Source organism: Cygnus atratus, chromosome 7, assembly GCF_013377495.2.
Source record: "Cygnus atratus isolate AKBS03 ecotype Queensland, Australia chromosome 7, CAtr_DNAZoo_HiC_assembly, whole genome shotgun sequence".
Taxonomy (NCBI): domain Eukaryota; kingdom Metazoa; phylum Chordata; class Aves; order Anseriformes; family Anatidae; genus Cygnus; species Cygnus atratus.
The window spans coordinates 30,392,038-30,418,620 of NC_066368.1; the positions used below are offsets into that span (position 1 = coordinate 30,392,038).

The window sequence follows — 26,583 nt, forward strand, 5'->3', positions numbered from 1 at the left end:
TGTTATTTTGGTCATGACAAGTAAAGAGTTCCAAAAAAACTAATATCATTCAAACAGTTAGAGAATGACCAAAGGCAGCCTCCCATCAATAAATGCAGTCAACTCTTAGAAGCAGTGAAATAAAGGAGCATTTTTGCTCTCCTTGGCCCTCCTACTGCAATTAATCTGGACTACCAGAGTTCCAGTGAAACTAATTAATAGTTATTAAGGAACATGGTTAATGGCACAGTGAGCATGCATCAACACAGGCAACCCATTTGTAGCTTTGCCAGAAATAATGCATTTTTACTGCAGATAATTTGCAGACTTGATTTCTCACAACGTACTCTCTCCCTGAAGGGAATAATAGAACACAGGGCTGTCAGCATGTACAGAAATATGCTGAGATATTTCATTTACCCATAATTATTTACCAGTTATAGCTTTTAGAATTATAGCTGGAACAAGTGTTTTTTAAGGGAGGAGGAGGAAGGAGGAGAAAGGAAGAAAGAAAATCTGCTACAGGACCAAAACACTGGAAAAAGAGAATGTTTCTTTTAATGTTTAATGCACATCATATTTATTTTTTCAACAATAATTCCTTTTAATTTGTGGAATTTTTAGGGCCAAAAATTGGGATAGATTGGTTAGTAATACCTAGAGACAAAAGAAAGCTGGCAAAGGGTACAGAAATTTCCCAGCCATTGCTTAATGTGAACAACTATTAGGGTTCATCCCTGGGCTATTTGATTTCCAAAAGCAAAAAGTCACAATATTTTATTTGAAGACACTGCAAGGAAATGTTGCAATACCTTTTTAATTTAAATTTTCTGAGAAAAATTACTTGCATTTCACCCTAAAATTGTCAATTTTATTCTTCCACCTCCCAGAACTGCATGTTTGGCAAATACAAAATCTACCAGGATCTAACTAAAATTTCATATGAATAGCACAAGCAGTTTTTGATAGCCACATACCATCACACTACACTGACTTTTATGCATTTCTGTATTTCCAATTATAGCAATGAAGGAAAATTAAATTGAAAAGACATGTTCAGTACTTTGGATCTTCAATAAACCCTACTAAAATGCAGTGACTTAAAGCCCATATTTCCAAAAGCCATAATGTCAGTAAGTGTCACTCTATTCTGTCTCCGATTCCCAAATATTAAGTCTGTAATGGAAAACCAAGGGATGTACCTCATAGAATGGCAAGGGGTAAAGGAGATGCCTCTTTGATTATCCTTACTACTAGTGCTGTAGAAGATTTTTAATATTAGTTCAGATATTTTAAATTTCAGTTAAAGTATAAAAAAGGATGGGGGTCACTTTCTACTAAAAGTATTTGAAAATAATTTTCATTATGTCCATCCTATTTCTGTCTTCATAAAAAAGTGAAAGAATAAATTCATTTTGCTAGAAAGACAGACTAACAAGAAAACACTGAAAATTTAAAGAGAAAATGAATAAAGACACACAAAGAAGCATACACAGGGAGAGCATGATGTAGATGATAATCCCCCTGGTCTCACACTAAACTTGCACAGTTTAGCTGCAGGAATTATTTTGTAGTAATGACAATATGGGACACATTTTTCTCTCTCAGACACAAAACTGGGGAGACTCAAACATAATTGGGGGAGGGGGAGACACAATGAGGACACACCAAAGTCTCTGCCCAGTGACTCTAATTTCCCACATTTTTTGTATCTACCAGAACACTGTAAACGAAAATATAAATTTCACTTATCAGAATGTAGCTATATGATGATGATGACTGCATGGTTCTGGACTTGTTATTTTCCAGACCTCACAAAGAACCCTATCATTTAACAAAATGAACCTTGACTCCAGATCCTCAGCCAAACTCAGAACATAAGTCTGCAGATGCACAATTCCTTTAAACAATCATTTTGACCGTCAGAGACCCCAGATTAGCTGTTTTGAAGCTTCTGGAATGGGTAAAGCTGTAAACTTGTCTTACACATACAGAGAACCTAAATTCCAGCCTTTGATTTAGGTAAGATGAACCACAGCCGACTGTGCACATCCAGTTTTTATAGCAGGCTGCTGTTAATGTATCAATAAGCAACACCAAGCACACAACAATGAAAGAGCATGTATGCCTCCTCTGGTCTCTTCTAAGGAGATTCGTTCCTCCTAACAAACATGCACAGACACCTGCAGGGAACAAGAAGTGAAACCAAGGCCTTCCTCCTTTTCCTATCAACGCACACAGAAGTCTCCTGTCACTTAACTGTTGTTGTGCCCAAAATGTTCTTTCTACAGTGTACAAAATCCCAGTGCTTGCTAAGGGAAGAGAACTCACCTGAGGAAGACCAGAATCCCATGCCTCCCTGTCACACACCAAAGCCATTTTCATGAGCAAACTGGAGACTCAGCTTTTGAACCCACAGCTCTGTCCTGGTTTCATACTCAGCACTATAAACCCCATACAAAAGCAAAAGTTCATTGTCTTCCTGGTTCAACAAATTGATTTCATGTTACCTCAACTCATGAGAATAACTGAGTATTTCATGTTTACTTATAAAATCCACAAAACCAGGTTAACATGAAGTACTTTCCTTACTCTTTTGGAAAATGGGACATTGCCTTACCTTACTTCTCCAAAGCAAAGTTAATTCAACAAATCGCTATTTTCCCACGGAAGGACAGATTCCAACGCACCAGCCACCTCATGCTGAATAGCATGCAGAATGTCTTATTATTACATACATTTCTGAAGAGCTCGTCTCTCCATTGTGTCTGCAGATAACATATGCTGTTTAAAGATGAATAGTAGAAATGAAAGGGGAAACCATGGTGCTGGTGGGAAGCAAGAGCCAAGGCAGAGACTATAATGGAAGTCTTTTTGTGACTGCAGTGTTTGTTGCTGCAAACAATATAAGAATTCAGTGCTCATTTGAAGTGTATCCTTTAGAGTTCCAGCTGTGCTAATGCGCAGAGGGGGGGGAAAACTTAAAGGATGGGATGTTTCAGTTCTTCCACTGTAAATAGGAAATAGAGCATAGATAGAGAGGAAGAAAGTACATATTCCAGAATACATCAAATCTGAAAGAACGACTGATGTAGAAAAGGTGTGCATGCAATGTGCTTGAGACCTGGATGGTTCAGGTCAGTTTAAATGGATCGTGCTCTGACTTCCCACATAACCACATTTACCTACATCCAGTCTAAGATAAAAAACATGGACAAAACAGAAAGGTGTGGTGAAAGGGTTTCCACTCTGGGTGAGGTCCTCAGGTTTCTCCTGAGTGAGGAATACAAGGATTTTCTTCTGGCACAAGGACACTTTGCACTTTGGTCTCCCTCACCATTAGAAATGTGTACTTTTGCTTCCTTTTTCTTTTCACATAAGCTTTCTGAAAGTACTAGGGGAAAAGACACGCTACATCACAAGCATTTGACAACTCTGTGGCTTCCCTAGTAGAAGAGAGAAGAGAAGGGATGTACGCAACTAAAGGCAGACTAGGAAAATGAAAGGACAGATGAGAAAAAAAAATAGTAAAGTCTGGTGTAGTAGGAATAAACCAAAAGCAGTGGGTGGGAGGAAGGAAACAGATGAACCTGAAGAAAATCCTTCATGGCACAGGAATGTGAAACAATAAGGGAGGAAACAAGACTGAGAGGGGCCAGAGAGCCATCAATACATCTGGAAAGGGAACTTGCTTGGGGTGCGGTTATTTACAGAATACAAAGCAAGAATTTTGAAAAAAAATGTTGTTCACACATTCAGAAAAGGAATAAAGTAGAAGAGATGATGTTCTAAAGGAAAAAAATATGATAACATGATGAAAAATAAATACGTTTGCTTCCCAGGGCAGTAAAGTTGCAGAACATAATTAGATCTGAAGGGAGATAAACTCAACCTTCAAGGAAGCTGGAAATGCATTCTGGCAGCTATCAAAGGTATGTAGCAAATGAAGATGAGTCTAAAAGGTAAACACAAACAGTGCAGTTTTTATTTATTTTCTTTTAGAAAATCACAGGCAGGTACGAAGGGCCAAACTATGCCTTCAAGTAGCTCACTGAGGACAAATGTAAAACAAGGGGAACACAGGAAGGATTGGGAAAGATGACAGAAAATAATTTCAAGGCTTGAGGGACTTGGGCAGGGATTTTTCATCGTTACAGTATACTGCCACTCTCAAGATTACAAAATAACAGTCCTTTTTTCAATATCATAAAAATATCTTCCATGCAAGATCCTGCCTCCTCCAAAGAAAAAAAAAGATCTAAAAACATTGTAGCTGATCACAGGGAACTGAAGAAACGTCAGGAAAAAGAAGGTAAGACCAAGGGTATTTAATTAGAAAGCTAAGAGTTATTTTAAGTAAAAGTGATCCTCATTCACTGAAGTCCTGCTTTTTTTGTGTGTGTGTGATTAATCAACTAATTAAGTATTACTGATTGTCCTGCTTAAAACCTCAGACAACGTTGAAAACATTCTCAAAATAGTTACTACTATACAGCCTAGTGGTTGCAGCTTCAACAGAACCTTTTGCATTTCCTATTCAATTTGGTCACTCACAAGATGTGCTGTCGAGTTCTCTTTCAGATGGAAAATCAGACACCAGTGAGGAAGAGACACATAGGAACAGAAAGCTTTTGGTGCAAACCCATCAAAAGGCAATAGGAACATCCATTTCTGATACTATTGCACGTAACTGGTACAACCACCCACCCATACCCCAACATCTGAAAACGTATCTCTCAGGTCAAAATAGTGCAAGGCTGCTTCCTGACCTTTTATTCTAATACAAATAGAGAAAAGAAAAGCACTTCAAGTTCTTGTAGTGAAGGCAAGATATCTCTGAATAAAATACTTAAGAACACGCTGAATATTCTTATCAGAACTTGTTAATTCTCACAATGCTCCTCACAAGTAGGTAGAGCAGATAGATTATATTATTACAGAGCAACCATATCAGTATCTATGCAGTGATAGATGGTAAAATGGTCTAGAATGCTAAAATATTTCCATGTAAGAAAATACAGATTTAGTGGAAAGTGACTCCCTTTTTTCCTACTTCGAATAAAAACTAGGATTTTTGAACTCTGCTTGGCAAGTCTGAAACTTATAACCAACCTGAACAATCAATGCGTTTGCATGTATCTATCTGCCTCTTTGGAACATTCAGACTGCAAGAAACTTTGACGTTGCTAAAATGACAAAGACTACATGTGAAACAAGACGGTAATAGTATCACCTTGCCTTGCTGTGTTCACCTAAATCCCCCTTGACAAAAGCCCTTTTAGAGTCTTTCACACTGAACTGACACACAGCCATTATACAAAACACAAAGGTTTACATCAAGCTAAAACTTTTGTCTAAGCCAAGTTCTCCTTCTTTGCTATGTGATAGGCTATAGGTTTGGGGATTTTTTAACCAATTTCAGTCTTTAGGGGGTAAGTGAAGAAAAAAAAATCCTCTACGCTGCCATGCTTTTCCTTTTTATGAGATCTCACAGCCCCGTGCAAGCAGAGATCTGTTCTTTTCAAGTATCTTTATGGAAACTCCTGGGAAGATTTCCCCTGGATAAGATGGCTTTGGGGGGCTGTAAATCAGACACACACTCCTCAGCCTTTCATGTCACCAGGGATCTGGGTGAAGCAGCATTATCTCTCAAGACTATTTCGAAAGGAAATCCACAGTGCCATCTCAAGAGCAGTTAACAGCTCCATCACTGAGACATACCATTAGAAGTACGAAGGATGACAGCCTCTCTGTTTCCCATGCTTTAAAAAGCATTCCCTAATCAAACAGACAAAAAAAGGTACACACCAGCCTTCGATATTCCTTTCTGACACCTCCTAATTTTATTCTGAGCCTCCAGCTAATCAGCTATTTCTGAATAGGAAACGTTCAGTATCAAAAAACTTAGGCTTGGAAAGGTAAATCCCAGCACCATAGCTATTTCTATCAGGAAAACTATTTTCAACAGAAATATGCCTCCTTTCTGTTGCACCAAATCAAACAGGACTGGCTTTATAGGAAGTTACAAAACACACATTGTTATACAACACAGCGATTCCTAATGGGATCCAACTCGTGTTAAAGCTTGCACAGAGTTGCTCCTCATGAAAGGACATATTGAATGGGGGGGCACTATTCTGTGAGAAATAATGACACTGGGATGGCCACTGAAGTACCTGACAGAAGACTTCCAGTGCAAACGCAAACACAAGGTGGTGCAGCAGCAAGTGCTGCAGGGGCCGCATTTCTTTGGAGCCAGCAGCCGTCACCTGGAACACAAATCCAGGCTGGCAGAGGCCTGGCCTGTAAGGGAGACACCAGAGCGGCCACGAAGCCACTGCCCAGTGCAGTGCTGCAATCAGTCTGCCCTGACTGCAAGGATTTTGTGAAGAAATTCCTCTGCAGGATGGTTTTAGCATAAAACAAGACGTATCTATTAGGAAACTTTTTTTTTTTTAATAAGGAAATATCTGCAACAGAAGAACTGCACTTGCTTCAACTTTCAAAAAAAAAAAGTGAAACAAGGATTTTTTTCAACTGATGTTTCAAATCTCAGACACAGACACAGACACAGATTTCTAGGTTGGAAGAGACCTCAAGATCATCGAGTCCAACCTCCGACCTAACACTAAGTACTCCACTAAACCATATCGCTAAGCTCAACATCTAAACGTCTTTTAAAGACCTCCAGGGATGGTGACTCCACCACCTCCCTGGGCAGCCCGTTCCAATGCTTAATAACCCTTTCGGTAAAGAAGTACTTCCTAACATCCAACCTAAAACTCCCCTGTCGCAACTTTAGCCCATTCCCCCTCATCCTGTCACCAGGCACGTGGGAGAACAGACCAACCCCCACCTCACTACAGCCTCCTTTAAGGTAACTGTAGAGAGCGATAAGGTCGCCCCTGAGCCTCCTCTTCTCCAGGCTGAACAAGCCCAGCTCCCTCAGCCGCTCCTCGTAAGACTTGTTCTCCAGACCCCTCACCAGCTTGGTCGCCCTTCTCTGGACTCGCTCGAGCACGTCCATGTCCTTCCTGTAGCGAGGGGCCCAAAACTATTATATATATATCTCATTGAATGGGGTTTTAAAACAGGAGTTTTATTTTGTTTGCATTTCCTGTTTCACATTTTCTCAGTAGGATGATAAGAGCAAAGATGCCTACATGCCTTTTCAAAGCTCTGTTCTCATTTAGCTTCTGAGAGTGCTTAAAAACTAATGATGGATCTCTAATCTATTACTGAAAACATTCTGTGCTACATGTAGCCATTTTTGTGTATAAAAAAATTATAGGCTCAGAACTCTTATCTGCTGTATGTTTGGTACTACCCAGTTACCGCAGCTACAGCTCTGCCATCTCTCTTGCCAGACCTGTTTCTAGATTCACTGTCTAAAGCCATAGTAAATTAGTAAATGCAGTGTGCATTTTGGAATAAGCAGATCCTTTCTCTTTAAGGATATTCCTAAGAATGGATATCAAGACCCAGTCGTAAGGCTGGCATTACAGCCTGGAAGACCCTTGCAGGGAATTGTTTGTTTTCATTCTCCTAACACACATACTTGGCTAGCTTAGCTTACTTTTGTACAATAGTCAGCTATGAGCTTAGGAAAACATCTGACACTGATCATAAATCTGCAAACAGGCCCTCCTTGAAAGACCTAGACACTCCCAAACCCTAATCAAGACTCCAAGAACTGTGAACTCCACTGATCAAGCCCCTTAAATGCCTCATTTTAGGAATTATTTGCCAATCGCTAGTAAAACAGGCAATGAATTTTAAAGCTGTGTTTTCTATAATTTTTACAGTCAGATTTAATACCTACTTTGGGTTCCATAACAAGTCTTGCAATAGGTGCTTTTGGGATTAATGAAGACAGTCAAGCAAATTTATTGCCCATTTCTTCTACAGGATATTGAATAATTTTCAACAAATAACTTCCTCCAATATAGTCCTTACTTTAGTGCCTGTGTTGAATAGCCTATATCAGACTGTAGTTCCTTCTCTTAGAAATTAATCACTCCACGTCTTTACAAATCAGTCAAGTCCACGGCGACTCATCACTTAGCTGGAGGCAGTCACTCTGGTTACACTATACTGTTTGTCTTTCCCTAGCCGGCTGAGCGTGCCATCACCTGTAAGATGATCGCCTGTATCTGAGTTAAAGGGGTGTAACTTTGAGAACACTCACCATTCCTTCAACTCTGTTCATCACACCAGTCCATTCTTACGATTATTTTCCTATTGGCCTTTTGGAAATGTGGACCCAGTTCCCACACAGGCAAAGCAGACAATGTATTTATCATAAGGACTGTTGAGCTAAGACAGCTCTCATCTCAGCAGTTTAGGCAAAATTGAATTTTGATGACACAAGGATAACAGGTGGTTTCTGGCCAAGTCCAGGCTGCTTTTGCCTGAATGCTTTGATGAATGGTATAAACAGAGGATGAAATAATCACTCACTAGTTTACAAGCAGTGAAGTATAGCTGTTAAAGATTTCTAGTCCGCATTATGACAGTGGCACAGCCAGCTTGGCAAGCAGACCAATATCTGAGTTTATGGTTGTTAGATGTCCCAAATTCCCATCTTCATTTTAATTCTCTGGGGTTCATATGTCCAAGAACCTAGAGTTCTCCTCCTTCACATTGTATTTCCCTACAGAAAACAACCTAGAGTAGCAAGACCAGGGAACATTTTCTAAATCCTATACCACTGGTTTCAGCCTGTGGTTCATAGACCAATCTGGGCATTAAGAAAAAGAAAAAAAAGAAGTCTGTTGTAAATTGGACTTAAATTATCACCCCCTTTCACAAACTTTTCCAGAGGTATGGAAATTGAAAATGCTTGAAAGTAACTGGCATACAGTCATCCCAAAGTCTTCAGTAAAAGACCAAAGACCAGAACTACCATGTGACTCAAGAGATGAACAAAGGAAATTCAGGCCATCATGCTGACACCAACAATACCAAGATATGTTATGTCAAATAGTTCAGACACTCCTAAGAAATGGATCACAATCCACAAAACACAGAGTACAAATGAAATAAGTAACAGGTTCGTACTTATATGGCCAGGGTCTAAAAATTCTTCACAAGTCCAAATCTAGTTTAAGCTATTTATGATTTAACCACATGAAGTTTAGCAATAACTGCATTAGCCAATCGGTGTACCAGCCTAAGACACCAAACACATCATCACATCCTTTGGCCAGACTGGTGGTACTCAGTGTGATCAAAGAGTGTGAGTGAAGAGAAGGGAGGGAAGGAAATGAGATGAAACAGAAGACCATGTACCTTAGGTAATGTTTCAAGAGAAAGATGCCTTCTCGGGCCCTACAGACAGGTGAGAAAGAGGCATGAAGCATGTGATAACCCAGCATGAGCACTGGGAAGAGGAACTCCAATCCCAAGGATGACTACAGAGCTCAAGAACTTAAAGTTTTACATTCATTATCCTTGCTGAGCAGAACTCAGCAAGCACATTAGAAACTGCATTGAGAACACCACTTCTCTTTAGCTAGCAATTCTCATTCACCAGCAACCAGAGTTAGAGTCAAACTTGCACAGTTTAAAACCTCATGAGTATCCAGAGCGATCCATCCAGCATCCAGATCAGCTGACCTTCCTCTGTGTCAAGATAACTAATACCCTCAACTATTTTACTTAATTTTTCTGTAGAAAAAAAATAAAAAATAAAATAGCTTTCCTGTAAAAGCTATCTCATCAAAAAGAGAATATAATTATAGGGAGAATGGAATAATCCTTTTTTTAAGCCAATATATCCATCCTGAGACAACCTTCCATACACTACAGAATATTTCAAGCAATTTTATCAGCATTTAGGAATGAAAAAGAATGCCTTGAGGCCAGCCCTGTCAGCAAATATTTTCCATCTTCAGCTTAAATCTCAACATTATTCCAGATGAATGCATTGCAGACTTTTTTTAAGGGCAGTGAACAGTCTGTTATGTTGATGGCCACACTTTTCCCATGTGAGCCATTATTTGCAAACACCAATACCCTGGAAAAAAGGTAACTGGCAATCTTCTGGAAAGAACATGGACACACTTCATAGTAAAAACCTCTTCATAAGAAATTCAAAGGACGTTTTTAAAGTTAGATTTACGAAACCAAGACCAAAGTACATCTGCATTTGTATCTCTCTATGTTTATATCTCTTAGAAGATTTTCTGTCCAAAAGCTGAAATAACTTGACATAATTTTTAACATCAATATAGCCTCAACAGAAATATTAAAAAATAAAGTCATATAGTTCTCATATAAACAGACTTTTGTTAAGAAGTTGTTTCATTTCCTCTCATGTGAATTTATCTGAGCTTTAGAACAGCTTCTTCAGCTAATCTGCATTTTATCAACTGCATCATAAGCTTTTCTATCAATTTTCAAGTACTTTACTAACATTATAATAACTCACTAACCTTGAAGATCCCAGTTAAAATTCCAAGTTTCAAAGTGCATTTTCCACAGGCCCTAGGACCCATGACTATTTCCCAGTTAATCTGATAATCTGACCAGCTATTTGCAAATGTTATATTTGAAGTAACCCTGAAGAGATGGAGATAGATTTTTAAAAGTCAGAACTCTCTAAATCCTTGTATTTGTTTGTATTTTCTAAGGACAATACAACTCACCAACAAAACAGTTGCAAACAAATTTCCAAAAACAAACATCTTTATTTAAATGGCAAATTGGCACAAGCCTTTATTTTGCCTTAAGGCACTTTCCAGGGACACCAGACCCAACAGGGCTTTTCCAGCTGTCACTATGTTGTTTTCCATTTGAAGAAACTCTTCCTATTTCTTCAACCTCAGAGAGATCCATCTTACCTTGTCAGTTCACCAAATTGTCCCAGGAAGTGAACTGAGCAATGCAGGCCTAAGCCTTTTTCCTGCTTGTCTCTTGACCATGTTGCGAGTGAGTTTAACTTGAATTTGACTAGGTAAAGTGTTGTGCATATGATACATACTTTTCTCCAAGGCCTTGTACAGTAGTTCTTTGGTCTCATGCACTGCCATTTTATAGTGTATGAATTTTACAGTTAACTTACACTCTGTGCACAGGTTTTGTGCAAAGGTAAACTACACCCTTGGGCAACTGGCAGTGCTGTTTCTGAAAAAATAAATAAATAAATAAATAAATAAAAAATAAAATAAACCCAACTTTATACATTATAAATCTGTCACAAGTTACAGACTATAACCTTTACTTCTTTGAAAACCCAAAAGAACAACATTTTAAAGGACATTTTCTCCTTTTACATACAAAAGAGAGATCCAAAATAATCTCTCTCTATTAATTACCCTAAGTAACAGTTAATTCTTGTTTTTCTGAGAAAATAAATTTCAAAGAGAGCCAAAACATCACGATCAACACATCTTGTTCCAAGCCTTACTCATACAGCTTCCTATCAAACATGCACCACTACCACTGACTCTGCACAACTGCCCATAACTTCTTAGGCAAGAGACAAGACTGGTTTACAAATAATTGCCACCTGCAGGCTGGTGGCAATGAAAAACTGATTAGCAAGATTAGCAAAATATAGTTTGGAGCCCCATTGCCACCATGAGTGCAGGACATGAACTCCTGTCTTTGATCACCAAACTTTATTTCTTAAATACCTGTAAGGGACTTTTCTGCTTGTTTAACTGCCTAAAGGACAACCTCTCGTTGAAGACAATTAGCACAAGAAAGAAAACAAAAAGGCACAAAACTATAACAATACACAATCTGCCTTCTAGTTCACTAGTATTTTATGAAGAATTTTTGACCAAACTGTCATTTTAACCTGAATGCAGTTAACTGCCAGCACTGTCAGAATGCCCTACAGCAAATATAATGGACCACTGTTGTAATTTCTTTTTTGCATTCTTGCTATTTTGTCATTCTTTTGAGTTACTGTGATGTTCTCGAGGAGCACCCCTGGCTTCTCTTTTATGTGTGTTCTCCACTCCCTTATGATGTTAGAGTAGCACAACTTTGAGGGTTAAAATCAAAAATGAAATTAAAAAGAGAAGAAGATTACATGTCATACCAGTGAAAGCAGGTTGAGAGACATAATTCTGTAATACAGACCCTGGGCTCTCTGCAGCAGGTAACACAGAGGAAGCTGTGTGGAACTTAAAGGTTTCCCCTGGCAGTCACTGAAAGACAGCAAGTCTCCCATAGACCCACACTTCATTTCCATAATGCAGTTCTGCTTCTTTTAACGTAAATGGGAAAGACAAACCCTTAGTTTTCTCATGTAGATATAGTAACTATTTACAAACTTTAGAATATGCCCTGAAAAACATCTGTGTACTGCTGCCAACAGATGTTGTCATCAAGATGATTAAAATGCAATGGAAATAGAATAATCCAGCAAACCATAAAAGGCATGTTGATAAAATCTATTGCATTGAGCAGTGGCAGGGAAGAGGGAAGTATGGGGGGAGCAATGTGCTACCATACAAGAGAAGACAGGTACAGAAAAGACATCAGAATTCAGAGAAAGAGTTTACATTTACAAACCTCACTAGGAACTAGAATGATGAATCTGCTGTTGTCCATACAAAACAGGGCATGGCGCTGTTGGCTGCAAGTGAGAAGGCAGCTCTGAAAAGGACAAACACAGAGAGGAAAGTATATGCCTCACCAGCTAGGTGACTTTGAGAAACTGGAGTTTGGGTGAAAAACCCAAACTATAAAAACACTATAAAAACACCAGCAACAACTATACAGTATGTAACTTGGCAATAAGGCACAAAGAAAAAATGAAATGGATGACAAAAGGAAGAGCTCTTCCTGAGATAAGTATTAGCTTATTGTAAAAAATAAATAAATACATAAATAAAAATTCTAATGGAAGACAGAAAAAAAAAAATCTAATGAAAATTTGAGAACTAGGGTTGGAGATCTGATTCAAGAAGAATCAGGCTCCACTAGTCATTGCATTGCCTAGTTGACTCTGAGGTTTAGCTGACATAATGTTTTATTTTTAATCAACGGTGTAAAAGCAAAGAGGGCACACCACGGTCACAAAAATGCAAGCTGTCCTCAGCACATGACAAGGCGTTAAGCCTTTTGAAACCCATTTGTGAACCAATCTTGCCACAACAGCGCCACTGCCACGGGCAGAGAAGGGAAGATGACTGCAGCCACCTGCTTTGAGAAGGCTGGCTCTAATCATGGTTGACAACAGCGCTTCTGCTTGCCTCCACAACTGACTTTGTGAGCACCCGTCCAGAGGCAAGGCAAGACCCCACCGGCTGCCAAAGCACTGTAACACATTTAACGGGTATTCTAACTTGTGGCTGAGGATACTGCCTTTCTAAAAGCTTCGCTGCAAGATGTTCCTTCCAAGTGCTCCCCCAGAGTTAGCATACACAGTCCCTTACTTTTTTTTTTTTTTTTTTTTTAAGAAAAAAATGTGGTATAGCTGAAATGTGAAATTACTTTTCACGTGGGTTGTACGACACTTTAATCTACTTACAGGCACTGTCACTTCAAGCAGCCCTGGGCAGGTGACTTTCTAAAAGCAGAGATTCAGTTGACCTGAACTTCTGCTGGACAATATCCTTCCTCATTTTGCCCTGTGAGCATGCTTTGGAAACGCCTTTTCTTCTCTCAGGAAGGGAAATGCCTGCCTCTGCAGGCTGATTACTGGCTAACAGGGTAGCACCCCTGCCCTTCTCCAGCTTCTCTAAAAATCCAGATCCATTCTTGTGCAAGCATCTTGCTAAGACCAGAGGGAGAGCAAGCTTTTTCTTTGGGTTACATTATTAATCCAACCTATATCAAAAACATTGGTACTTCCAGTGTGACTAAAGTATTTCAGACAGACAGAAGCAAGATGAAAGAAAAGAAAAATAAAGTTTCAATAAAAAGAAATAAACTTTAAGCAGGTAATTGGGTTTTTCCTTTTTTTTTTTCTTGCACACTTCAATATCCTAGTCCTCTGTGTTTTGACCCTTGCACACACCGCATCCTAAAGTCCTTTCCTCTGTCTCTCAGGTGACTGATCTCATTCCTCAAGTAGGAAATATCCTCAAGAGCATAGAAAATGGGGAAAACATTGGTCTTTGGATTAAAATACTGCTAATATTCCATACAAAACAATGTTTGTTTTGTAGCATAGCCTCCCTTAGAGTTCTAAAGCATTTTTTAAATAAAGAAAAAATAAGCCAAAGTTTTGCAAACACCAAAAAGACACCGAGAGTCTCTGTCTCCCAAAAACCAATTCCATCTTCCCCCAAACCAAGTTTTACTTTTATCCAGGAGCTGAGAGGTTACAAAAACAAAGAGCAATGTAAATGCTGCTCTATATCATTATTCAATTTCTACTTTGAAAGTATAACCAAGCAGCAAATAACTGGTATTTCCTATCAAGTAATGGTATAGAGGAGAGTCATTTACCTGCTGACAAAAACAATTCTCATTAACTTTACAAACATTCACTTACATGGAAAATCCTTTTATTCACTTTCTAAATAAGAACAAGACAGATTGTCAATGTGATTTTGAGGATACTGAAAGTAATCTATCAGCACTGCTACTAGTTAAAATCTCAAAGACTCAGGTAAGTAAATTAAAAAACAGAGGACTAAATGGTTGAACTGAGAAACAGGATACATAATGGGAGCTTGGACCAAGAGTTTTTTTGGTTTAAGTTTGTTTTATTTTTAAGTGAGCAAGTCATTGCTTAGATATTATTCTGTTGAATATAAGGAAAAAAGTGTTTTCTTACTGTCCTTTTACTCCCTTTATGAAAGGTTGCTAGGGGAATGGTTCTCAGTAAGGTCAAGCAGTAGAAACCCCGCTGTGTGTTTTAATGTAGCCAAATACCACTTGAAATTAATGCCTCTTGGTTCTCCTTACCTTTAAATGTGAGCTGTTAGTGCTTTCCAATATTAATTCTTACTGCATATCTGAATATATAATAAAATAGGCAAAAGGAGAAAAAAATAATGGACAGGAACCAAGATGCCACAAGGGGATCAAAAGAAAGGAACTTAACATCAGCAGGGCTTGTACAGACAGACTTTTTCTGATAATACAAACCTTTCAGGCTATAAAAAGCACTTCAAGCCCACCACCAACCTGAACAGTTTCAAGCACAGCTAGCAGGTCTCCAAATTACAACTAAATGCAAGCTATTAGGAAAAACATAAAAGAAACCTTTTCAACATATTTCTCATTTTAGATATTTATTGCCTTAATGTTATGTAAATGAAAGACATCTTGGCATATTAGCATATCATTATTATCTGCTTCTGAAAGGACTACAGATCTATATATGATATAAAATGGAGATCTCAAAATGTTGTATGCTATATAACAGTCTCACTGCAAATTTGTCATGGAGTAGAACCCTAACAATTCAAGAGCTACACCAAGGATCAGTGGTAGCTGGACCCATCCTCAGCAAAGAGTGCAATAGAAAGGATTTTCAGGTTGGCACCTAGATTTTAACTTCAGAACTAACACACCTTTGTGTACAGTAGCCTGCATGTCTTGGATGTGCCCTGTACGTAAAATGCTTCATCCCTCAGCTTCAGATCTGTTTTTTTTCAGCAGGTTTACAAATGGGAAGAACCACACAGCATTTCTTCATGTAAGAAGAATCACTGCAAACTCCAGTATATCCAAAAAAAAAATATGTCAAAATGCATAACTGAACATGTGAGCCATTTTTCAAGCCAGGCCAAAGCATGAACTCAAATGTCTGTAAATTATGGAAAAATTTCTTTCCAGAAAAGCAACAGCTTTGTGGGCCATTTCCATTCTGGCAAGGCACTTCCAGATAAAGACAGATGTTAAAAAAAAAGAAAAAAAAAAAAAAAAGCTTAATGTCATATAATTATAAGACCTACACAGCAGTATGAACAGCAGTATGATTCCACCAATGCATTCTAAGTAATTTTTTTCTGAGGGGCAAATTCAAAAAACACCTCTAAGCAACAGATGACAGTGACAAATAAAGACACAGCAGGAATTCCCCTCTGAGGGAAGTTATTATGAATAAAAGTGGGAAAAACATTCTGATCTTTGCCTAAAAAACAAGGAAGAGTTTGACTGTGGTTTCTCTGAGATGGCGAAAAGTTCAATCGGAAGAAACTATTTCATCCACAGTCTTACTGTGCTGAAGTCTTACATTCAGGCACTATTGTAGTTGTATAACTACGCTTTATTTTCCTTCCAGTAAATAACTATGGTAAGCCACAAACATTTTTAATAAACATGATAATACCCCCTCTGTTCAAACAATCTGTAGTTTTAACTCTTTTCATTGTATGGTTCCACCACACCATGATAAATCACATCAAAATAATACATTGATTTCATTCTGCTAGGATTAAGACACAATTCAAAATGTAATAATTAGTCAGTCCTCTAATCATCTGTATCTGGAAGACTCTGAACCTAGAAAAGATTAAGGTGTATTCCCTGCTGGACACATTACAGTTAAGTCTAGCAATTAGATTATTTGCACAGATATATATGCATGCATATATACTGCTTATATTTCACAATTTAGGATAATTTTCTTTACCCATTATTTTAACTAGATCAGGCTGAGGCAGTTTTGTATACTCATTTCACATTTCCAGATCCTCCTCCACAATAATAACTGAGAAAATCTGCTTCAGACAAACAAAAGCACTCCAAAAATTATTTTCTTCAAGAAAAAAAAAAAAAAAAGAACACAGAAAAAGAAAATCCTTAACCCTGAAATACATGTGCTAATATTTTTATGAACACTGCTTATTTCTGATCTTTTGGGATAATTTCTAGCATGCAAGTTAATGATGTAGCATATTTTCTATAATGAAATCCTAGAATAAGAAACCCAACTGCAGCTCCTTGATAAATGAGCAGGATTGGCAGCAGGATCAGTGGGGAAAACCATTAGGTACTGAAAAAGAATTGTCGCCTAACCTGCAGCTGCTCTTTTGCACAAAACCCTGAAATAGATGGGTGGCCCACACGTGTTGTGGAAATAAAGGTGTTAGCTAGTCTGCATATTAGAGAGAGAGAAAAAATGAGCTTAGACAGCTATGCAGAGGGAGGTAGTAAAATGATATTTCAGACAAAATTAAACCCCTTCCATTGCAAAGCACACAGCCACCCAAGACATCCTGCCATCCCACAGCAGGAAGCGTCTGGGACCTGAGCCCTGCACCCCTCCATCACTTCTGGGGCAAGACCCTGGGCTCAGAACGTGTCCCACCCACACTGCCACTGTTTCCACGACACCCATTCCTCTTTCTACCTTGAGATGCTAAGCTGGGAAACACAGCTCCTCCTTCATCCCCTGACCCCTCACCACCTGCTGCACTCCTATGTAGGGCACTGTCTGGAGCTTGCTTGCCAGGCAGCTCAGACCCAGCCCAAAATAATGTGAACCTCTCCAAAAGCAGAGAATATGGCTGCGATGGAATTAATCTCCTTACATCCCAGTGAAGGGAGGAAAAAAGGAAAAAAAAAGAAAAAAAAGCAATAGCAGGGATGCATTTCAGAGGCAATGCCTCCCAAAAGTACAAAATATTTTGTACCTGCAGTTAAACTCTGACCAGAACCTGAGTAACATGCGGAAAGAAACAACAAAACAAATGCATATTTGGATGTTTGCCAACAGCTTGCCTACATCCTCAGCACCAAATGGACTCCTTTATGGGCTATTGGCTTCTTTCCTTCCTACAGAAGATATCTGCAGGTTCCTGCTTTCAGCATAACAAAACCACAAGAATCGGAAGAGACAGACATTTTAATTTGCTGGGATTTTAACTCTCTGAAACACCCTGGCTCATAACACACTGAGCCATGCAACTACAGAGCATAAAAACACAAGCACAATGATATAACAGTGTCACAGATGTCTTCACTGTGGCAGTCCTTAACAAGTCTTGGTTTGGTCTCAAAGGGCACAAGGAGGTAAAACTGTTAAGCTCATTCACCCCTCTGAGCAACAGCTTTTAACTGCAGCAGACTAGTAGAAAAAATGTGTAGTTACACAGCAAGGCCTCCCTGACCAGGGGAGGGATCCCTTACATAAACTCTTCCTGGGTGGTTTTCGAAAAGTGTTGAAAGCTCAGATTAAAACTAGAAAAAAAATGTATGTAACAATATGTTCTTTCTGGAGAGATCAGAGTTCAACTGCCAAAAACTTCTAAACAAGACACCATGTCCTGATGAAAACAGTGTGAAATCTGTGTTCAAGCAAGCTGTGGAAGAAGAGCAGACAAAGGTAACGTTATGTGACAGTGAAGGACTTGAGAGAAACCATGGGAGGAAAAATTAATAGGCAGTATATTGATATAAACCATTCCTTTGTTATTCTGGTCAAAAGAGAACTTATTTTTATGTTTTATGTTTAAAATGTAGGTCCAACCTATGATACTTCTTCTAGCTAGGTAACAAATTCCCCAATTCAATGCAGTCAATCAATAAATCATGGATTAAAATAAAATAAGAGTAGTAATAATTCTATATGTAATATTTTATTATTTTTTACCAGATTTTTTTCTGTTTGTATTTGTTATGTTTTCCTTTTTCTCTGTACTCTTCCATTCTGGTATTAAAACATCCTGACTCTATAAACTACAGCCTTCACTGCTGGGTCATGTGAAACCCTAGCTCAGCCAAACAAAATGCCTTGCCCTGCATTTACACAAACACCTACTCGACACAGCTTTAAAAAGGGCTGGATCTGGGCTCACCCAAGGGCAAGGGGAGTGTTATCACCATGACTGATGGCTATCTTCTCACAGCGGCTGTGAAAAGAGGTCTTCCTCTTCTATATTTAATAGCCACTCAAGTTTAAATCCTCCCAGCAGAGAAAACAGCCCTTTAATTGAAGCCTGAACTCTATATTTCACTAAAATCAGGACACAACTTCCGACCTGCCTTTGGGTTCCAGTCTGGGTCACCTGCACTACACCTGAATTAAGTCTCGTATTTGCAAAATGAGCTATGTGCAAAAATCCCAATATATGTGCACACATGTAAGTATACAGTTACTCTGCTCCTCCGCGGTTCCCTACTACCAGGCAATACACATATGACAAGTACAGCTCTGCTTGGGATTTTAGCCAGGCAAATAAATGCAAGAATAGCAATGGAGCCAACAAGCCCCATTCTCCAGTTGTCTCGTTCACCTTACTTATCCCCACTCTGATCAGCTTATGCCTTCTCAACAAATAGAACTGTTAGAAAGCAACTGTGGTAGTAACTTGAAATATATGCGCTGAGCCAAGATAGTTCAAGAACTCTGCCAAGCACATATCATTCCTGAGTCCTATACACTATGATAAGAGATCAGATTCACTCAATGGTGTACAAGAGACATCCAAAAAATCTGCAACTCTGAGTTGCTCTGAAAACCCAGCAGCATACATGGGATTGACAATAAACCCATTTATGGAACACCATTCTTGCTCTCAAATCACATTCTGATTTTCCAAATTTGTTCTGGTTTCCAGAGCTGACAGCTTTTTAACATCAACAAGCATACATACAAGGCTGCTCAAATTAGAAACAATTCATTTGAAATTGCTATGCAGAGAGAACAGCAAGTTTCAGCTCCAGGAAAGCGCCATAGATGTGTAAGCATCATTCACTGAGAAACAGGGTTTTAAACAGTTTCTGAATTACTATTTCCCTTGGATCTCCTTCTCCAAAGAGCACTAAGAAAGTTAAGTACTAGCTTTCCTGTGCCCCAGTTTTGACCTACTGCTGACTATTCGCCCTTCAAAAGTGACATCTTAAAAGCTTACACACTAGACTTGTTTGGTTTTTAGTTTAAACATACCACCACGTTTTCAAGACCAGCTGGAAACTTGTTTGCCACCCATATGTCACACGCAAAGTCACTTTTCAACACCAATTGCAGGCTCAAAAATCCCAATTTGAACCAAAAGCTCTGAAGTGTTTCTCATACCTTTGAGCTCATTTGAATGCTTGAATCACAAAAAGGTTACCACACTACTAGGTTAAATACACAACACACGCAAACAAGCACTTACTACTTCCCTTCCCATCATTGGAAACTGAGCACATAGCTCCTTTGGAAGCTAGGATATAATCTAAGATCACGTTTGTGATTTCGGCTGATTTCCTTAAAATTGTATGAAAAGAACAATGATTCCCCATGTATATTTTCTCTTGTGATAGCCAGTGAAAAAAAAAAATTTATCCCTCCAGTAATTGCCATATGCATAAAAGCAATATAAGACAAAATGCAACAACTGCTCATAAGCACAAACAGACAACAAAGTCCAATTTTATGTATACACCAGAGTCTGTCTGTTCTTTACTGTTACGTCCCTTGCCTCTGGAATTCCTTCCATACACTTGCCACACTCTGCTATAGAACATGAGTTTGATGGGGCCAAAATAATCTTTTTACCTATCAGCACAACTGGATTTTTTTTCTGCAATGTATGGTGAAATAAAAGACAAAAATGGAACACAATTACAATTTTTGCTAATTATTATTCTCTGGTACCCTACACAACCATTATTATCATGAGCGCCCACCAAGTCTTTGAAGAAAAAGGGCCTCTGATTTTATTTCCCTACTGCAGTCATCAGAAACTATCAGAATAGTGCCCTCCTCTCTCTACAGCAAAGTCCCTAGAGCCCTTATATTCAAAATCCTACAACATTTCACTGCACCTTCCATCACCGAAAACTATTCCATTTACAAAAGGCAAATTAATTTCTGTTTGGCCTTCAGTTCCGCAAGTGCACGGCTCCTACTGAGAAAACCCAACAGGTACTGCTTTTCCATGCTTCCTACCCACGCAGAAATTCTCCGACTGCACAAGGAAAGTCAAGTCAAACACGTGCTAATAACCATCACCATCAATAACTAAAGTCTTATTACTGTGTAATAGACCTTGTTACATGGAAAAATGACTTTCCGTAATTTCACCAGCACAGTATCATTGAAACGAAGGTCCTTGGCTTGCAGCGCTCTTTAAAAAGGGCTTAAGGAATAATTCACACTGTCCTTTCATAAAATTGTGTAAAAGATGATTCAAATAAAAACAATATTTGTGGTTTGATTGATTGTGTGCACTATTCTGGCAGTAGTGTCACAGCAGTCTATTTTTATTTCTAGTTTGTTTTTTACTATAAGAAGTTCCATCGCTATGAAACTAATGCTTGCAACATTGATTTCCATGGCACTGCTTAGAAAGACCGCAGAAGAATAATGTGGATGTCAGGGCATTTTATGTAGCAGCAGCAACATTCTGCAAGCAGTGTGGGCAGAGGATTTGCTCCAGGATATTTCGACTGCTCTCTGCAATATTCTACCAAAATGAGCAGGGCACCGGTACAGTGAGATACAATGAGATTCTGAATAGTCAGAATGACGCCAAGTAACACTCAGCAGAGCAACTTTGCACGGTAAGAATAGCCCAGCAACTCCTATGTCCCATGTATCATTCTGTCAGCATGTTGTATAACAGTTTCAAAAGTAGGAAATCAAATCTTAAAGAGAGAGAGAAAGAGAGAAACACAGAGAGAGAGAGAGAGAGAGAGAGAGAGAGAGAGACCAGACCCAAACTGACAAAGCAAGCCACGAAATTGAGCAAAGGCTGACACTCTTCTCTTAGCTCTCCCACAGCCCACAGTGACAAGGTGTTTACTCGCAGATAGGATCATTCCGTAGCCCTCCCAAAAGAAGACACCTTGATATGCCTTAATGAAGTAGTGACGGAGGACAATTTCTCTTTGGAACTGTGAGCATTCATCAATCACTTCCTTAATTCTCCAGCATGTGATCACATCATCAAAGAGCAATTCTAAATGCAACGGACACATGAGCCCTGAAAGAGCATCTTGGAAAGGGTAGGAGGAAACATCTTTATTTACATATATTCAGGTAGCACAAATACTCTGTATCAAATAGATTAAAAAGCTGGCCAGAATCCTTTCTGTGGCTTCAGCACGGATTTTCAACACAGATTTTCTGCTTTGAAGGTAGTCTTCTTAAATGCAATATTCAAGAATAGCAAAACAGAGCAACAGCAACAACAACAAAATCCTACGAGATCAAGAAGAATCCTCCAGTTGACTGTTCCCTCCTGCTCAACAAAACTGAGCAAAGGGACTCTGTCCACGAGAATGTCAGCTCAGATCCCAGGGCACTCAGAATAGTTTTATAAAGTTTTGCTTCTGAGAAGAGACATTGTTGAAAGCAATCATTCAGCCAGCCAACTGCTGTCACTTTCATGAATTTGAATAAGCTCCAATACAGGACACTGAGCTTTTGCATGTGTAGGAAGATGAAATTGTTCTGAGTTAATCTTTGCCAATAAATCAACTCCACCATTATTTAGAGATTTTTATTTTCCTCTGGTGTGTGACTGTGTGGGCGGGGTTTTGTTTTAAAGCCCCCTTCTTCCATTTTCATAAAGCTTGTTTTTCATACCTCCTTGCAAAGCTTTCAGAGCACTAGGAGGAATCCCATTGTTAATGGGATCGGGCCCATGAAAAGGTAAATATTGCTGTTTCTCCTGAATGTGCGTATTAAGTAGCACCTAACCGGGGGAAAGAATATAGCAGAAGAATTTGTTTGGAGTTCATGAAAATTAACATTTGGTGTAATTTTGTATCCATAATTTGCATGTACACAACTTACATATAAATACATATGGATTAATGCAAATTTTCATAAGGGAAACATTCACTCTGTGCTCTGCAAAAGTAAGGGCAAGGCTGGCGATGAATCATTTTTTTAAATATTCTAGTCTGGGTATATAAATAGCTCTCTGTTTCTAGAATAATTACTACTGAAAAATGCAGCTTCTGAAATAACATAGGCCATAATTAACCTTGGCTTCATTAAATCACAAATAATATATTTTTCAAGTCTTATTTGTAAAGGCAAGCTGATTAATTTAAACGTTTCCCTTTGGAAGAGGAGAGAAAAAAAAATCTAATCGAAATGATTTACCTACGTTGCTACTTGTCAGATCTTGTAAACTCTGGCAGGTTTTCAGCCGGCGACTTGGCTACCCCGGCCTCCCCTCGCCCCCCGGCGGGGAGCTCCTCTCTCGGGAAGCGCCGGCCTCTGCTTCCCCAGGGAGGGAGACCCCGCCGCCGTCCCCACGGCCCCTCGGGAGCCCCCCGCCGGGCCGAGCCGCTCCTCTGCCCGGCCCTGCCCGGCTTTTGTCCCTCGGCTACGGAGGGCAGGGGCTCTTGCGGGCTCGGAAGCGACACGGAGCCCCCGGCCCCGCCGGATCCTCCGCGGCTGCCCCCCCCAGCCCGGCTGCCCCGGCACGGCACGGCACGGCACGGCACGGCATGGCGCCGCAGCACCACGCCATCCCTCCCGTTTCCTTGTAAGACAGCGCCGACCCCCGACGGAAGAAAAGTTTCCAGGCGAGCGCCAGGAGCGGGCCGGGGCTGCCGGCGGCGCCGAGACTCGCTCCCCGCGCACGGGCGGGTGCCGCCCGGGGCTCACCTTCCTGCACCGCATGGAAGGGGTTGTTGGCCTCGATGAGCTTGATGGAGTAGGTGATCTTCTCGCTCTGGAGGATGTCGTCATTGAGGTTCAGATCCGACACCGCCTGCTTGAACACCTCGTCGTCCTTGGCAGCATTGCCTTCAAAAATGGCACCTGCGGGGAGGAAGGAGGCAGAGGCAGTGAGGGCACTGCCCGCCGCCCCGGAGCCCCCCGTCGGGCCGGGCAGGGGGCTCGGGACCCGCACCGACGGCAGGGGGGCGGCCCTGGGATTGAGACCAACTTTCTGCCCCCCGCCTGCTGCCTGCGGGCAGCGCTGGTATTCAGAGGGTCGCGCCCACGCGAAGGCGAAGACGGGCTTTGCGTCCCGTAACCTGCAAGCTGCCATTTGGCCGTCCTGCCTATGCAGTTAGCGCGGAAGCAGCTGGCGATAGGCGTTATGTAAGATGCCCCGTCTGCCGAGCGGGTGTGTGCACGCACCGGCCCTGCCGCCCTGCCCTGCGGAGCGGCGGCAGACCTGCGGGGCTGGCAGCGGGAGCAAAACGCGCTGTCCCCGGCTGGGGCAGCGCTGCTGATTCACGCCCTGCGTGCCCGGGCCGCTGAAGTTTGCGCGGGGGGGAAGCTGCGGTGACAACGTGCCCCGCGGGAGAAGCGGGGCCGAGGTGCAGAGCCGCGGGGACCGCCTCTGCCTGGACTCGGCGCTTCCCCGGGGCTCTTCCCAACCCCGGGGGGGCGCCCCGGCGCCGGAGTCCCCCGGCTGCGGCCGGGGCTGCCCCTTGCTGCCTAATGGCTCCGCAATGCCGTCTGCTTGGGCTGCGCCCCCGGGCTCCCGAGGCGAGAGGCGCAGACCGGAGCCTCCTCCGCCGGCACCGGGACCGCTGCCCGCCGGTAACGGCCTTACGGGGCCGCTCCCAGTCGCCCCTTCCCCGCCCCGGGACTCCCCGCCCGTCCCCGCGGAGCATCCCTCGCCAGGACCGCTCCCGGCCCGGCCCCCTCCTCCTTTCTTCCTTTATTTTTTTTATTTTTTTTTTTTTTTAATTCTCCCACCCTCCCTAAAGGGCTGGTGGAATGACGGCTTTTCCTTCCCCGGCCGTTCTCCCGTCTCCTCCTCTATCATAGTCTTCCACAAGTGATGCTCTCCCCCCTCTCCGCCCCTAACCAGCCTCATCTCCTTCCTGCCGGTACCTTTCAACGCCAGCCAAAAGGTGACTGCAGAGCCTCGCCTCTGCTTGCCAGCCTTCCCGCGGACATTACCGTGCCTCGCTCCCAGAAGCCATAAAAGTTCACAGCAGCCTTCCCTTCGCCTCTTCTTCACCCCTCTCTCTTCCTCCCACCGCCGATCCAGCCTTCCTGCTGCCCGGGGGTTTTAAGGAGCTCTTCTTCAGACCCCAACAGTTGCGCGCACAGACACAGACACGCACGGAGCCGCTGCAAACCTCGCCTCTAACCCTTTCCCAGCCAAGTTCTCCCCCCGCATTCCGGCTCGGCTGACACCTGCTATGACAGGGGATGCGAGCCGAGGGATCATCTCCCCGAAAGTTTTCCCTGCGAGCACGTTCAGACGATGCCTTCCTCCTGCCCGCTTTTGGGGCCGGCTGGCTGTTTTCGGCGGCGGGGATGCGGCGGGGGAGCAGAAAGCCTTCCCCACGTAAACAGGTCCGGGCACGGGGCTCTCCGGCCACATGGGAGACCGCAGCGGCGGCCCCGGCGGTCCCCGCCCCGCAGCCCGGCCCGGCCCGGCCCGGCACAGCCCGCATTTCGCCCCTAACTTTGCAATCGGGGGGATTCGGCTGTCTTTCCCCCCTCCCTCCTCCGGTCTCTCCGCGGAGTTGGGCTCAGCCGCTGCCCGTCGCGTTCCAGCGGTGCAACGAGGCGACGCCTCCGTTTATTTATCTGCCGCGTCCCTCTTTTCCCACCGCCTGCGCTCCCTGTCTTACCGATGTGGATGATGGAGTCCGCCCGCACCGAAACGCACTGAAATATCCAGGGGAAAAGCCAGAGCATCAACACTTCCATTTCCAGCCTCTCGCACAGCACATCAGCCCGGGTTTGGTGGCGAGGCAGACGGGGGAAAAGAAGAGAAAACGAGCAAGGGCAGGTGGAGCGAGGCGGCGGGGGGGGAAGATGCCCTGACACCCGCCTAGGAAAAAAAAAAAATCCCAAATTCCCACGGAGGATTTTCCAAGACTGAGGAAAACGGGTGATGGGGAAAGAGGAGGGAAGAAAGAAAGAAAAAAAAAAAAAACGGGGGCCAAAAAAAACGCACGGCGGTAGATCCGGGGTTGGCAGGCGGCGCGCCGGAGCCTCCAGCGCTCGGTGTGTGTGTGCCGGGGCGCCGGCAGCCCGCGAACTGCGGAGCGCCCCCCCCGCCGCCGCCGCCGCCCGCCCCCCGCGCCACGTGACTGCGGAGCTCGGGGCCGCCGGGGCACGGCAAAGCGGCGGCGGCGGGCGGCGGGCAGCGGGCACCGGGCGGCTCCGGGGGGAGCCGGCGCCGAGGAAGGGCCGCCCTGCGCCTGCCCCGGTGGCGGTGCTCCCGGCGCACGGAGGAGAGGAGGGGGCGAGGCGGTCCCGCGGGGCCGCCGCCCGGAGGATGCCCAGCGCCCTGCCCCGGTGCCGGTCCCGGTGCCGGTGTGACAGCCCGCAGGTAAGGGCACGGGGCCGCGCCCGCCGCCGCTCGCCCGACTTGGCAACCTGCAGCCAGGTGGGAGCGGGGGGCTGCCCCCTGCGCTGGGGGCTGGGGGTGTGGGGGCGCAGCAAACCCGCTTCTTGTTTTGTTTTGTTCCAGCTTTCAGTGAAATCTAATTCAGAAATTGGACATGCTCGGGCTCAGAAGACTAATTCATCCCCTAAAACAAACGCATCAGTGATTGCAGGCACCCAAACGTGACGAGCGTCTCAATACGCCGCGGAGCCAGAGAAAACAAATTCATTCAGGAGCCTGAAACGTAATTAAAACTACTGCCAAGAAAACGAGGCGAGGGCAGGATGGCACCGAGATCAGCGAGAGGCTGCGGGCGGCGGCACGGCCCGCTGTAGCGGCGCGGACACCCGGCCAGCGGCAGCGCGGGGACGCCGCCAGGCAGAGCGGGCCCCGCAGGACCCCGCAGGACCCCGCCGCCTCGCAGCCCCGA

General features: G+C 42.7%; 1 protein-coding gene across 9 annotated transcripts in view; it reads right to left on the reverse strand.

Moving 5' to 3' along the window:
• GRID1 (glutamate ionotropic receptor delta type subunit 1) overlaps positions 1–25,810 on the reverse strand; it is a 534,616-nt gene extending 508,806 nt beyond the window's left edge. For 6 of the 9 annotated variants that reach the window (XM_035538088.2, XM_035538100.2, XM_035538138.2 and 3 more), the window contains exons 1-2: positions 25,390–25,706; positions 23,453–23,608 (exon numbers count right to left, since the gene is read on the reverse strand). In XM_035538088.2, the coding sequence (XP_035393981.1) occupies positions 23,453–23,608; positions 25,390–25,468 (235 nt within the window). In that variant the 5' untranslated portion in view covers positions 25,469–25,706. Of the gene's footprint in view, positions 1–23,452; positions 23,609–25,389 lie in introns of all 9 variants that reach the window. The other 3 variants (XM_035538109.2, XM_050711998.1, XM_035538094.2) reach the window with 3 other exon arrangements.
• Between the last annotated feature and the right edge of the window lie 773 nt (positions 25,811–26,583).